Below are 15928 nucleotides of genomic sequence, written 5' to 3' on the forward strand. Positions count from 1 at the left end.
CTCGTGGGGTTCGCAGCTGGAACTGGCGGAGGGAATGGAGACGGGCGAGTCCCTATCTTCTTCCTCACCCGCCAGATCTAGCTTGCGAGCTATCTGTCTCCCGGCGCGGCATCGTCTCTAAAAGCTCCGGCATTGCCCTCCAAGCCGCTGCGCACGACTTCAGCGCTGGTGGGCAAAGGGTACTCGGCAGCGGGTAGCGTTTTTTTTAAATCTAGAATTAAAATCTAGAATTATATATATAATGATGAAACAATGTATATATACAGTGATGAAAAACAATAACAAATATCTATAAAAATGGATATTGTGTGTGTATTATGTATGTGTATATATATTATGTAATGTTTTATTTGAAAATATATGTATTAAGAAATGATAGTTAATTATATAAATTCTACAAAATTATATAAAATTATTTACAATGATTTAAAAACATATTTAAATAATTATGAAAAGATGTATATATTAAAATGTAAATATGTACATTTATATACAATATATATATAATATTTACATATATTTAAAATGCTCTTCTGATGCATATTATAGTTAATTAGCCTAACTTCAAAGCTAAAATATAACAATAAAGCACATTAGATTTGACCTGATATGAGGTCACAGATATATCAGCTGATTTACAGCGGTTTTGAATGTGGCTCATTCTGTCAGATCTGTTAACGAATCCGTTTGCTCTCAGCTGATCACAGGCACCTGCTCCCTGCCACAAAAAGAAGATGAAGGGAAAACAACAACAGCTCTTTTTCCCTTGAGATGTCCAGTTAAGCTTTGCATTGTCATTCCGCGGGCCGCCATCTGGACTAATAGACTAGCAGGCGAAATGAACAGGATGGAGTCCACCTGGACCACTGAGGTCTAGTCAACCTGAACCGCTCCTGCCTCTTGACAAGGTTATTAAACACACTGTGAGCTGTGTTAACCTGTCATATCGCAATTATATTATATTCTCCTAATGCTAAGTATTAAGCTGTGGTTTGTATTGATCATACATGATATCTCTAATAAATAATGCAGCTTGTTGAGACGTTACAGAACAGATTACAGATGATGCACATCATAGAGCATCACTGTGGATATAAAACCGCCGTTAAAATGTCAAATAATGGTGTGTTTGTCGCTCTCATTCTCACAGTGATGCTCTGTTTCTCAGAGTCAGACTCAGTGCCAGATTCTATGAAGTAGTTTTGTCCACTCAGGGGAGGAAGGGCAGGGTCTGTAATAATATTTACAGCGTTACGCCTCCTCTAACGCTGCGTTTCCCACTGAGTTTCATCTCTCTGTTTTCAAACCGCTTCTCTCACAGATGTAGCTGAAAGAGTAAATGCTCAGAGGCCTAAACTGAGCAAAGAAATTAGAAATTCATACATCAAATATGATAGTATTGTTTTACAGGGTTTAAAAAATGCATATGAGCAAAAACAAGTGGGTTATATTGTTGCAAAGGGATATGCTAAAGCAATATAAATGCATAATGAAAACATGTATTTATTTAAAAAACTTAAGAATTAAGGCTTTTCAAAAATGGCATTCCCTTCAACCAAAAAACAATGCCACCAGCTGAATTAATCATGCATAATACTGGTTTTATGACAACATGGTTGCATACTAGTTGGAGCATATATTCTGCAAAAAGTGTACTGTTTCCAAGCTATTTACAAAAACAGTAGGCAGTATATACAGTGTAGTATGCAGTACACTAGTATTGCATTGCAAACACAGCCAGAGAAAGAGATGAAAGCGATGAAGAGCGTTGAGAGTCAGTCACACACACACACACACACACACACACACACACACAAATCGTATCTCTCACCAAAGAAATGTCACACACACTCTCAATATAACAGTCCCGGAAAACGAGTGCACACGTTGATTTATTTTTAGAAAGTGCTAATGCTAGGCGCTAACATCTGAACAGAACCTGCAACGTTTCTTTGAATTGGAGACAGAATTTAATTAACGGCCCACAGCAATGCTTTGATAAGTGGCACGCTGCTTTGAAGATTAAGAGTATTTTTGTTTTTTACCCTCTTCACACTGAGAGCCAAAGCCATTTTGCCAAACTGGGACACTCATTCATTAATGCTGAATGAAATTATTTTGTGCTTTCACAAATATGACTATTTGACTTTGAAAGTAACTCGACCTTCATACACGCTTTCTTTAGAGATCATTAACAAAGTACCATATTAACATGGTTTTTGTACATGTATTAGGGATTTATGCTGCCTACAAGAATATACGAATGCAAACATTTCTAGCTAAGCAAAACATACCTAACAAATACAAAAAAAAAACTAAAAACTATCAAATAAATAAATAAATAGAGAGAGTTTATTTTTATATTAATATCATATGGTACATTTTTGTAAAGGTGTTTAAAAATAATTTTAAAATATAATAAAATAATTTAAAAAACAAGTGATTTTAAAGAATACAATGGTATTACCATTATGGTAGTTGCTAAATAAATATATAAATATATAAATAATATAAAATATATAAAATAAAAAAAATATATATTTATTTATTTATAAGTTTATTTTCATGTTAATAGCATAACATTGTTGTAAAGGTAATAATAATAATTTTAAAATCACAATGTGAAAATAATACAATAATAATAATACTAATAAAATAAAAATATTTAATAACATTAAAAATTAATAACAAAAGAAAAAATGAAAATAGCTGTCTTCTCATGGCAACAGGTCAAATGAAGGTTAGGGCGGTCCGAAAACCAGTCAGTATCTGGTGTGACCACCATTTGCCTCACGCAGTGCAACACATCTCCTTATTTGTGAACAATATTTGAGAGAAATAGGCCTTTTGTGTACATAGAAAAAGTCTTAGATCTTTGAGTTCAGCTCATGAAAAATGGGGGCAAAAACAAAAGTGTTGCGTTTATAATTTTGTTTAGTGTATTTAGCACCACTGTATATATCAAAATTCCATAGTTTTACCATCTGATGTCATACTGTACTGTGGTAGGGCCTTGTTTTGTAAGGAAAGACTCTGTTACACCAAAGAAACTGCCTGATTCAGATGTTGAAGAGAAAACTAAACAGAAATATTGGACTGGTGATATTGAGCACACTATTATTTGTGTGGATGGGATTGAACATGCACACAGTGTCTAATCTATTTAGCTTGAATCTGGGTTTTTTTACCTCTAAGCAAAGCAGCGAAGATTATAAGAGCTGTGCAGAGGGCTTATCTCCTTCAAATATATAAACACAGATATAAAGACAGCAAAATAAATATGCTGCTTCAAATATTACACATTTGAAAACACACACACACACACACACACACACACACACACACACACACACACTCGCTTCTGTTACACCAAAGAAACTGCCTGATTCAGATGTTGAAGAGAAAACTAAACAGAAATATTGGACTGGTGATATTGAGCACACTATTATTTGTGTGGATGGGATTGAACATGCACACAGTGTCTAATCTATTTAGCTTGAATCTGGGTTTTTTTACCTCTAAGCAAAGCAGCGAAGATTATAAGAGCTGTGCAGAGGGCTTATCTCCTTCAAATATATAAACACAGATATAAAGACAGCAAAATAAATATGCTGCTTCAAATATTACACATTTGAAAACACACACACACACACACACACACACACACACACACACACACACACACTTGCTTCTTAATGGCTCTTGATGGTCCTCGGCAAGATGATGTGTAATGCATCTCTCATAACCCAGCTGAAAAGATCATGTATATTCAAAGATGCCACCACTGGTTCTGTCATAAAAAAGGGCTGTTGACACATTCAATTTTGTTCAACATTAAATAAAGAACTACATTTCAGGCTTTTCTTCACACAAATCTAATGCACTCCTGTATCTCAAACAGTAAAAGCATGTCACTGCAACACAAAGGTCATGGGTTTGATTCCCAGGGAATGCATGAACTCATAAAATGTATACTTTGAATGCAACATCGTTTTGAATAACTGTATCTGCCAAATGCATAATTCTCAATGTAATGTAGCATTCATGAACACAACAAAATATGAAAGAGCTGATGATCTACTATTATAGTTTTTATTAGTTAATTTTTATATTTTCCATTTTAATTTTCATTTGATTTGGTTAAATATAACCCAGCGCTGGGTTAAAAAGGGACAAACCCAGTTATTGGGTTAAATATAACCCAGCGCTGGGTTCGCAGCGGTGACGACCCGACCAGGCTACAATAGTCCAAATATAAGTACTTATTATAAGTGTACCGTAGTGATTCGGAATAAGACAAAAACGCGGTTTGGAAGATGAATTCATGATGTACTCGCTCATTATATACATTTTGCTAATTTTGAACACAGAAAAAGTTACATAGTGCTGCTTTAATATTAATTTTAGTTAATAATAATAACCCTAATCCAGTCTCAGTCTTCTGGTGTCGTGTTTTGTGTGTGACTGCAGTATATTTGACAGGACTGTAGGATCAGACACTCGTTCCTGCTCTCTCCTGTCTACAGAGAGGATTCACTATCTAGGTCAATGAGATCCACTGCCTGCACCAGCCAGAGAAATACAGCATCTGAAGAAAATATACTTCTATATCTAAGATTTTTCAGCCTTTGGACAATATTTGACAACAAATATAAAAACAACGAATACTGAAAACGATTTATATTATTGCTATTTACTACACATTAAAAGGGTCTTAAAGCGTTACTATAGATTATGGACTCATATTTTGTACAGAAGTGACAGTTTAAAGTTAAAACGCCTTAATGATGGATTTATTTCTTCCAAACATGCAGCTTTTGGCTTCACATGATGTTAATTGAGTGGTGTGGATTATTGTGATGTTTTTATCAGCTGTTTGGACTCTCATTCTGACGGCACCCACGGCACCCTTTGTTTATCAAACATTTAGCTTTTTTCTTCTCAAGACATTAACTGATGGACTGGAGTGGTGTGGATTATTGTGATGTTTTTATCAGCTGTTTGGACTCTCATTCTGACGGCACCCATTCACTGCAGAGCATCCACTTGGTGAGCAAGTGATGTAATGCTACATTTCTCCAAATCTGATAAAGAAACAAACTCATCTTGGATGGCCTGAGAGTGAGTAAATTTTCAACAAATTTTCATTTTTGGGTGAACTATTCCTTTAATAGGGCTGCACGATAAATCGCATGCGATATTTAACGCGCATCGCATGCGATTTATCGTGCAGCCCTTTAATATATCCTTTAATATATGAAAAGAGCCCACACAGACTTCTGTGAACATTTTTTTGCAGTGCGACAATTGACTGTGTGTAATTTATGTTAAAGAACAAATACTCAAAGAACTATATTCTAAAATGTTCTCAGATGAAACTAGGTTCAGAAATGCTAATTCTCCCAGTTTTTGGGCAACAACCTGATCAGCTCGATTTTATGCCTTTATACCACATAATAACATCTGAGATTTAACAGAATCCTCTGAAACCAGGTTGAAATACAGGTAAACATTGTTAGAGCACCATTTCATTTGCATGCTGCTCTATCTGAACAACAGTCTAAACCACGTTCTGGACGTGTGTCAGCAGTATGGCGCATTACAAATGACAGGCGGTCATTAGCGACCCGCAGCACACGAAACGACTGAACTGTTTACAAAAACCTCCATAAGCTGATGCCATATCACAGCCTGACAGATATAAACCCATCTGAGAGCCTCTCTCTCCCTCTCTGAGTATCTGTCTCTCTCTCTCTCTCACTTCCTCTCCTCCCCCGTGAGGCAGGAATCTGCCAGGAGGTTTCATAACAGGCAGCTCAGTTGGATTAATTCTGGTCCGGGTGCCAATCTCACTGCAGGAATCAGAGCTGACAGCAAACAGCCTGGACACCAGCGATAGCACACACAAAACATTTCCATACAAAGACAGCAAAAAGCGTGCTAAATTAACTTACATTTAAATATTTTATTGCAATGAAAAAAATTATTTCATGGGATTTTTTTGTTTATATTATATTACATTAATTAAAAAGAAGCGTATTTCTACGACCATTAAGATTTGTTTTTACACATTTCCCCTAAAATTCTCAATACCCAAATGCAAAATAATAATACAAAAATATTACATTAATTTTAAAAATTATACAAATATAATTTTAATAGTTTTTTATATTTTGTAAAAAAAAAAGTTATATTATAATTAATTTTCTATGTAATCATATTATACATTTTATATATATAGATACACACACACATATATATATAATACTGCTTTTAATTTATAGTGAAATTTATGGTGAACTTATGAAAAAAAATTGTGTAATACAATATGTTTTATAAATCTTTGAAAAATTATGGAAATTATTCTCAGAAAAAAACTGTGAAACATCCAAACACCTTACATGAATGCCTATCTGGGTGGGAAAAAAATGTGTTTGATTGTTATGAAGATAATGCCACAATTAATGCAAACACCTAATTTTCTTAAATACAAGCATAATTTCCTTAATGCAAAATATAATTTTCTTATTTCAGCTATAAGCATCTTATTATCAACTATGTTGCAATTCCTAAATATGATCAATAGCTTTACTCACTTGCCAAAATCGCATTTTACTCACATTTAATGTTTGCAAAATGCTTAATTTTGACCCTGAATATGAATATTGAAGGTTCAGTAAAACAAAGCACCAATGACACTAATAAGAACAAGAAAAGCAGACAACCTCAAGACATAAAGTCACTCAAGAAACTGCAAACATAGCATTTCAAGCCACTATTGATATCTACAGTATTTTAAACAAAACCACAAGAATGCACCAAACAGGGCAGCATTATATTATAAAGCACAGACTTTGAGAATCTTGAAATCTAGAGTTGCACCGTCCTGAACTCAGATGACATTGAATGCTGTATTTTTAGTTCAGAATGGCTCCTTCACAGCCAGATCAGTATTTAGATACTTAGAGCAGAAACAGCATCCCATCTGCCCAGCTTAACCACATTCCAATCTGTTTAGCGTGTGAACAAGTCATCCAAACCTCTGCCATGCGTGCAGGTAGAAAATAAAGGTGCTTTGAAAAGATCTCACTGATCAAGAGCCATTTTATACTGTATTTACAGTTCTTGAGTTGCTATATGATTCTTTGGATATTCAAAAAAAGTCCTACTGTCAAATAATTGCTTGTTCAAATGAATGTTTTCCTTTCCTTTCATTCGTTTATTTGTTATATTTTTTGTATTTGTTGTTTTATTTTTTTTTATATTTTTAATTATTATTTTGCATTTTGTATTTAGTATTCAAATATATTTTAATTATTTTATATATATATATTTATGCATATATGTATGTACATATGTATGTTTTGGTATTTTGCTTTACCTTTTAATAAATAAATAAATAAATAATAGGGTTTTAAGATATACATTATCCAACATTTTGAAATGTAACGACATATACAATGAGAAACAATTTAAACAAACATGCTTTCTAAAGAATAATGTGCACCAATAAATCGTTCACATTAAGCCATTAAGGGTCAGTTTTGATTTCATGTTGACTTTAATATTTCAACTATTTTAATATCTAAAGCCGTTAACGTCGAGTCAAGGTTGGCATTCCCTTTAAACTTAAGGCATGATATCAGATGGAAAAGCACGTAAAGTTAATTGAACATGGCAGTGTGCAAGAAACTGCATGATTCTCCATTTCATCCACATCTGTTGTGTGTGGGGCGAAGGGAGGCACGGGAAAATGAAGGGTATGGTGTGATGAACGCTGAAAAAGTGGAGCTAGACGTTTTCTGGGGCAAACCTCCAGAGAGACGCGCTATAGCTCACAAAGCGCTAACACTCATTTCAAGGTTTCTCTCCTTCACACTCATTACATCTGCCCTTGTGTGTGTTTACCTTTCCAAAATACATGATAAATATTCATACAAAAATAAAACAAATATGCATTTAGACCATAAAGGCTGACTGATCTGCTTTTAAAGGAACAGTTCACCCAAAAATGTCTGCTCAAAAAAGTAGCGTGACTTTTCTGTTCCACAGAAAGGAAAGAAAGCCATACAGGTTTCAAACGACATGAGGGAGAATAAACAATGACAGAATTTAAATTTTCAGATGAACTGTTCCTTTAAGAAGATTTGTTGTTCCCCCCAGGGGATGTTTTACAATGCAGCAGGTCTCAGAGAATCAGAGGGGATTCTGGGATACCAGTGCAATGATTCACTGTTGTGATCCTCTGCTGTTTGAACTGCAACAACAAGAGTACAGCGTACACACATACATATTTGTAAAGCGGCTCTAAAATCGGACTAAATCTGAAAAAGACTATGCAAAATAGGCCATATAGACAAATAGGCAAAAATAAATGCTCACCAATTCTGCATTTATTTGATCAAAAATACAGTAAAATTAAGAAATATTATTACAATTTAAAATAGATTTTCTCTGTGTGACTATATTTTAAAACGTAATTTATTCCAGTGATGCAAAGCTGAATTGTCAGCATCATTACTCTAGTCTTCAATGTCACATGATCCTTCAGAAATCATTCTAATATGCTGACATGTGCATCACATCCACATTTACTCTCCAGAGTAAATCTCTTACTCTCTTAGTCTTTCCAGATTAGTTTCAGATTAACCTGACCAACTCCAGAGTAACTCCTCAGCATCCGATTACAGAAGCAGATCAGCCGCTACGGCCTCTCATGCATTAATGCACAGGACAGCAGGCTTCAAAGTTAATGTATTCATCCATACTTTAAAGCAATTCACAGTACGCTAACAGTGGGTGGAAGTCCAACCCTCGGGCCGCCTGGGTTTAACTGCCTTATTCAACAAAGGTGATACAGCAAGATTTACATCACAGCATTTCTACAGTCTGTGAATCATTTCCAGGTTTGTTTAAACTGCCTTCAAGTAATATTCAGGGTTATTTACAACGTACGCCTAATAATGCAGTCGGTTACCACAGAAAATTATTTATCATTTGATGAAAACAAGCAGTACATGTCTGCAATACAAATAGCCAATCAAGTGCAGTAACACTTTACAATACGGTTCCATTTGTTAACATTCACTACATTAGTTCATGTGAACTAAACATTAAATCACTTCTAAAATGTTTATTAATCTTAATGTTAATTCCAACATTTACAAATACATTATTAAAATCAAAAGTTATTTAATGTTATTTAAAGGACCAAACATGAACTAACTAATGTTAAAAAACATATTAATAAATACTGTAACAAAAGTGGGGTTGATTCAGGATAACGGGGCGATATTATCCAATCATCTCAATTGCAAAAAGTGTCCCAAAAGCAACCTTATTGCTCATTGCTTAATGCATTAACAAACATTAATGGGATCTTATTATAAAGATGACCAAAATATCTATCACACTAATTCAAACGTGCAAACACATCACATTTTAGGATAGATTTATGCATGATATTCGAAAAAATTAGCATTAACAAAAACACAAGCTTCACATTTTTTGATTTAAAAACAAATCTGAGTTGCATTTCATTGCAAGTGCATTATTGTAAATGCATTTCCTGCTTGTTTTTACAAACTAAAGAAATTATTGTATGTAGTAATCAGCTAAAAGGCTGTCCACACAAGCTTAGCTTTAAAGGAGACATATTATGCCCCTTTTTACAATATGTAATATAAATCTCTGGTGTCCCCAGACTGTGTCTGTAAAGTTTCAGCTCAAAATACCCCACAGATCATTTATTATATCATTTTGAGTGGATGCAGAAACATGCTGTTTTTCGTGCCTTTCTCTTTAAATGCAAATGAGCTGCTGCTCCCCGCCCCCTTTTCCAGAATAGAGCTGCGCCATTACAGCTGGCAAGATTAAGGGGCGGTAATATTATAATGAAATCCCTTTGCCACGTCACCAAGGGAGCAAAATCAGACACGCTCGTTTTTTCAGACGCTTGCAGAAAAGGGCTTACCAAAACAAAGTTACTGGGTTAACCTATTTCACGTTTCCTTGGTTGGTAGATGCACCGGGGACCTGATTATAGCACTTAAAACCTGGAAATTCAGATTTTCATCCCAGAATATTCTTTTAACTGTTAAGACTACAACCACATCTCTCTGTACTTAACAATGAACAGTACACGTGAATAAAAAGATGCACAATCGCCACACTACCTCATGAATATGCTTTTAAAGATCTCCTCTTATAAAATCCTGCCCTCTGTGATCCAGTTCAATAAAAGTGTGCACTATGCACAGGTATCGAATATGTAATACTGAAGTGTGTTGTACCTCTTTGGCTCTCTCGAGCTCGTTCTGCATGGCCTGTTTGGAGATCTCCACCTCGATGAGGTTTTGCCTGAGCTGCTCGTTTTCATCCTCCGCCCGTGTGCGCTTGTCTTCCACCGTCTCCAGTTCATTGTGCAGACGCACAGATACATCTTTGGCCACCTGTGGACAGAAGGATGTGTTTTAATTACCTTGTTTTCATTAGTTAGAGAATTTAACCAATGTTACCTTATGATCTTAATATCAAAACACATATTTAACCCCACACATTGTCTATAAAAAAGCACCTTGAGGTCCTGCTCCAGACCGCGCAGAAGCTCTCCATCAACGTGTCCGGTCTGAGCTACACGCAGGCTCTTCTGTTCAGCCTTGCGCAGGCGGTACTGAAGGATCCGGCAGTTCTTGTTAGAGCGGTCCAGTTCCCTGCGCAGTTCCTGGAGCTGGTACACCTCCTCCTCCAGGTAACTGTCCCTGATCTCCTCCATCTCTGCTCGCAACTCGTCCACTTCATCCTAAAGCAACCGAATCAGGATTAGAATCAGAAAGAGAATCCTGACAGAAAACGAAAGAGAACGAGAATCGGAATTGGAACCAGAACTAGAATTAAAATCAGAATTAGAATGAAGAATCAGGGTTAGAAACAGAAACAGAATCAGAATTGAAACCAGAACTAGAATAAAAATCTGAATCTGGATTAGAATGAGAATCAAGACTAAAATCAGGATAAAATTCAGAATAATACTCATTCAGGAGTCTGATTAAATTGGATCTGATTATGAAATGAACTTACTTTCTGCAGGATTAAAATCATATTAAAAATCAGAATGAAAGTCAGAATGAATAGCACAATCAGAATAAGAGTCAGAATCCAAATGAAAATCAGAATGAAGAATGAAAAGAAGCCATATTTAGAATTAAAATCAAAATTAAAAACAGAATGAGAATAAGAATTAGGATTAGAACCAGAAGGAAAACGAGAATCAGAAACCAGATTAGAAACGGAAAGAAAATAAGAATCAGAACTGGAACCCGAACTAGAATGAAAATCAGAATTTGGATTAGAATGAGTATCAAGATTAAAATCAGAATAAAATTCAGAATCATACTCATTCAGGGGTCCAGTTAAAATGGATCTGATTATGAAATAAGCGTACTTTTAGTAGGATTAAAATCATAATTAGAATTAGAATGAACAGCAGAATCAGAATGAGAGTCAGAATCAAATTAAGAATGGAAACCATGAGAATCGTAATTAGAATGAGAATTAATATTAGAAACAGAATGAGAATAAGAATTAGGATTAGAATCAGAATAAAAATCTGAATGAGAATCTGGATTAGAATCAGAAAGAGAATCGGAAACAGAACTAGGATAAAAATGAGAATGAACATAAGAACTAGAATCAGGATTAGAAAAAGAAGGAGAATCCGAATCAGAATTGGACTAGAACTAGAATGAAGATCAGAATCAGAATGAAAACAACAGAATGAGAATCAGCATTAGAAACAGAAGGAGAATAATCATTTAGAACTACAATGAAAATCAGAATTTGAATCAGAATCAGGATTAGAATCATGTTAAAACTCCGAATCACATTAAATACATTTGTGCTCAGAAACCTGTAAATTTACTTAAAATCAAAATGAAATTTTGTAACATTTACTTGTAAAATCTAAAATCAGAATTAAAAACTAAAAGCCAGAATGAGAATGACAATTCTAGAAAAGTCTAGAATAAGAATCAGGATTGGAACTAGAATGAGAATCAGAATTACAGTAGGACTGAAATTAGAAATAGAATACAAATACTCATTCAGGATTCTATTTAAATTTATCTAATTTTGCGATGTACATGAACTGAAATCATGGTCTTAAAATTGACAAAACAACCTCCCTAAAGAAAAAGACACTTCAAAAAATGACAAAAACAAATAAGACTGCAGGTAAAGAAACTGTAGTCATCAGTGAAACCCCGTCCTGAACTGTAATGAACGACTGTCATTTGTGACGCCTCATTTCTCAGTAAATACTGCACAATGCCTCAGCGCATTCAGTGCAAACAAGGTCGAGGAAGAACGACAGAAAGGCAAGGAAAGACAGACAAACAAAGACAGCGAGAGAGAGACAGACAGTGACAAACAGCCCAAACACAATGACCTTCACTGTATGATGTTGGGGACAAAGTCATGTGACAGCAGCCGTAAGGATGTTCCTGTCAAACATGAGTTATGGTGGACTACATGATTAATGTCATACTATAGCACTATAACATGGATCTATTGCTGTTTATTTGTTTAAATATGGATGCATACATGCTGCAGTATTACTTACAGAGAGATAGACAGATAGAGAGACAGAAATAAGAGCGATAAGCACACAGACGCTGCGCACATCTGCTTTAGGGAGGCTCCAAACACATGGTCCGGCCCCGGCTCCTGCGAGGGACGCGGCCATTACACACACACAGCTACTAAAGCGGATTAACACCACGTCTTCAGAGATAAACTTGTGAAAATCCTGTTTGCGACAGTAGCCGAGCCCCGCACATCTGACAAATAAGATAAATAATTTATGGAATTATGCTAATTAGGTCTGCCTTCATCTACCCATCACACTGAGGGCGAAGACTGTGATGTGTTTCCTGCGGGAGTTTGAGGGTCTTTCTGATGCATGTTGGTTTCATCTGTTCTCTGTGGACTGATGTGACCTAAAATCAGTTAAAGTGCAGATTTATGGATCTAGATCTTGCTGTCCTCAAAGTACCATGAGATTTTTTTAAAGTATCTTGGAGTACCTTAATGGCACAGTCAGTTAATACCATCACAGTTCTACTTGTAAAAGATGTTGTATCATATTTATAAGGCCCTTCAAGGGCCAAAAAAATGTGCCATGTCACTTTTATGTATTTATTTACTCTGGCAAACATGTCTGTCAGAGGACTAAGCAGATGCTTTAATGAACAAATGCTGCAGTATTGTGGACGGTGCAAATGAATAGGATGAATTTAATACATGGGCGAGAACATAAAGAGGGTCACCATGTGCAAAAACAAATAACAGTCTTTAACTCTCAAACGGATTTATAGCAGCAGCTTAACCCTTAATTCTTCAGACAAACACCAGACATTAATTACAAATACAAATAACAACTTAAAAAAAACGAAAAAAAGAGTAAAATCTACATTTTATATTACATTATTTATATTTTATATTATATTCAGAATAAAAAATAGAATTTTATAAATAAATATAAAACATTTTTTTATTTTATATAGAGGAAAATACTTTAAATATCAGATTACATACATGCTTATCATTTTTTTTTATAAAACAATTAAAATATAAATATTGATATAAATGTATAATTTACTGATTTTGTATATTATCTTTGTATTTTATTATATGTTATGTACACACACACACACACACACACACAATAAACAACTAATTAAAAAAAATACACATTTTTAAAAATAGTTCATAGTATAGTATAAATCAAAGCTCCCCACTGCACCATGGTACTACCACAGTACTTTTTAAAAGTTTAAAGCATCACCTTAATTGCGGCTTCATCCTGATAATACTGAACATTCAAGAACAATTTTCCACCGTAGCCTACTCCACGTTACTCTTAGGAATTCCGTGGTAGTGTACACTTCTGTGCGTCGGCTCACCTTGAGGTAGTCATTTTCCGATCGAAGGTCTTCGATTTCCCTCAGCAGCTCCTCCTGGGCCATTTCCTTGCCCTCCGGTTTGAATTGTGCGTCCTTCTCGGCTTTGCATTTGTCCGCGTGCGCACCGGGCACAGGTGCAGCTCCCGCCCCTGAGATCCGAACCCGAACCCCGGCCGCCTGCTCGCTCGAACCGGATCCGCTGCCCGACTCCGCGTCGCTACTGGCGGCCTGAATGAGTCTCTGCTCGTCGGACAGCGGCTCGGAGGGACAGTCGGACAAATCCGAGCTGCTGTCCGTCTGACAGACGCCGCGTCCGGTGGGGACGCGTACCGGGGCCAGCCGTGCCTTGTTTTTGGCGATCTGCGGAGCGCCGGTATCCACCGCTTTGCAGGCCGGTTTCGGTTCGGATGCTGCATGCTGAGTGACTTTAACGGCCTTTTTTGTCGCTGAGGGCTTGATGTTGCTTTTTGCAGGTGCTGATGCGGGTTTGTCCTTCGCGCTCGGGACGGTGCGTCTCGGAACGCGGCTCTGAGGCGTCACCGGCGCGGCGGACGCGTGCTGCTTGTTGAATTTGGGGGATTTTGGCACGATCGGTTTGGCCGTTCGCGAGTGGACATCCTTCAGGACGGGTCTGGCAGGGGACGGCACGCGGGTTAACCTCTTCTTCTCCTTGGCAATAAAGCTCTTTCTGATTCTGATTCTGAAAATAAAATATAAATAAAAACAATAAAACTAAAAAGGCCAAAGGTTTGAGAAAATGCCTTCACGCACACAACAAATGTAAATATTATTGGGGCGTTTTGCTGTAAATAAATTAGAGAAATAATAATAAAAATGAAAAACAAAACAACATTTTTTTTATAGCTTAGTAAAATCTGATTCCAGCTTCATAAGAAATTCAACTACCAACCAAAGTAAATTAAACATTTGCCAATTAGAAAAAGAAAGTAAAAAGCACTTGGTGAAAAGGATCGGGGGATCGTTAAGAGTATCTTATAAGGTTACAATATGGCACACGCCTGCAAACATCAACTTTTTGAGGTTAGTACCCTTTCCCTAACACTGTTAACACATCAACGGCAGGTTTAGGTCGGTTATAAGCTTTCAAAGGACACACAGTTCAAAGAAGTTCAATCTGAAAATAAAACAGAGTTAAACTGAGTTATTAGAATAATAAAAAACAAAAAAGCTGCAGCAAGAAAAAAAAACAAAAGCTGTTTTCACCTCAGCAACAGTCAAACATTAGTCCCTCAAAAAACAGACACAAGATTGGTTATTTAATACTACACTGGTTTCGGACGAGAATATTAATGCATTACAAACAACATAAACACACCGCCACTACACACGTAAATCATCTTTCTATTAGTTGACATAAGTCTATTGTTTGGATTATGACTTTATTTTCATGACAACTGAGCATATTTCCACCCATATCACTGTAATGAGAGAAAATGATGCATTAGATTTATTTATAAAAAGAGGAAAAGAAAAAAAAATTGGTAATATTTGTTGTTGTACTGCCATTAATTAAGTTTTTTTTTCACATTACACCAATTGTCATAGAAATAATGGGAAACAAACCCAATTTCTTTAAGCAATATTTTTCTTATGATTTTGTGGTCAAAAATGACCTCAACATGTTTTCAGGAAATTCTTTCAAAATTTTTTTTTTTTTGTAGATGTCGTTCCAGACGCACAGTAACCCTGTCAGTCCTCTATATTTAAGGACAGTTTTTATAAAAAAATGCATCATATTCCCATAAACTCACACAAAACCTGTTGCTACTGCATATCTGATTCAGCTGAAACAGCCGTTCCCATCAAACACCTGTTATATTTTACTATATAACACAACTATATCATTCCTACAGTCCTTCATCTACTGCAGGCAAACGGTTCAATTCACTGTAAATCCAGTGGAGTCAGTGGTTTGTCCAGGAACGCAGAAGCATAGTGATGTTAAC

At 35.8% G+C, this 15928-nt stretch overlaps 1 protein-coding gene across 1 annotated transcript in view; it reads right to left on the minus strand.

Moving 5' to 3' along the window:
* The window catches only part of mtcl1 (microtubule crosslinking factor 1), a 65851-nt gene extending 50248 nt beyond the window's left edge, over nucleotides 1–15603 (minus strand). The window contains exons 1-4 of the mRNA XM_016497065.1: nucleotides 15596–15603; nucleotides 13962–14649; nucleotides 10577–10801; nucleotides 10293–10451 (exon numbers count right to left, since the gene is read on the minus strand). Of these exons, the coding sequence (XP_016352551.1) occupies nucleotides 10293–10451; nucleotides 10577–10801; nucleotides 13962–14649; nucleotides 15596–15603 (1080 nt within the window). The remainder of the gene's footprint in view (nucleotides 1–10292; nucleotides 10452–10576; nucleotides 10802–13961; nucleotides 14650–15595) is intronic.
* Between the last annotated feature and the right edge of the window lie 325 nt (nucleotides 15604–15928).

This window comes from Sinocyclocheilus anshuiensis, unplaced genomic scaffold (assembly GCF_001515605.1).
Source record: "Sinocyclocheilus anshuiensis isolate Anshui unplaced genomic scaffold, SAMN03320099.WGS_v1.1 scaffold217, whole genome shotgun sequence".
NCBI classification, from domain to species: Eukaryota; Metazoa; Chordata; class Actinopteri; order Cypriniformes; family Cyprinidae; genus Sinocyclocheilus; species Sinocyclocheilus anshuiensis.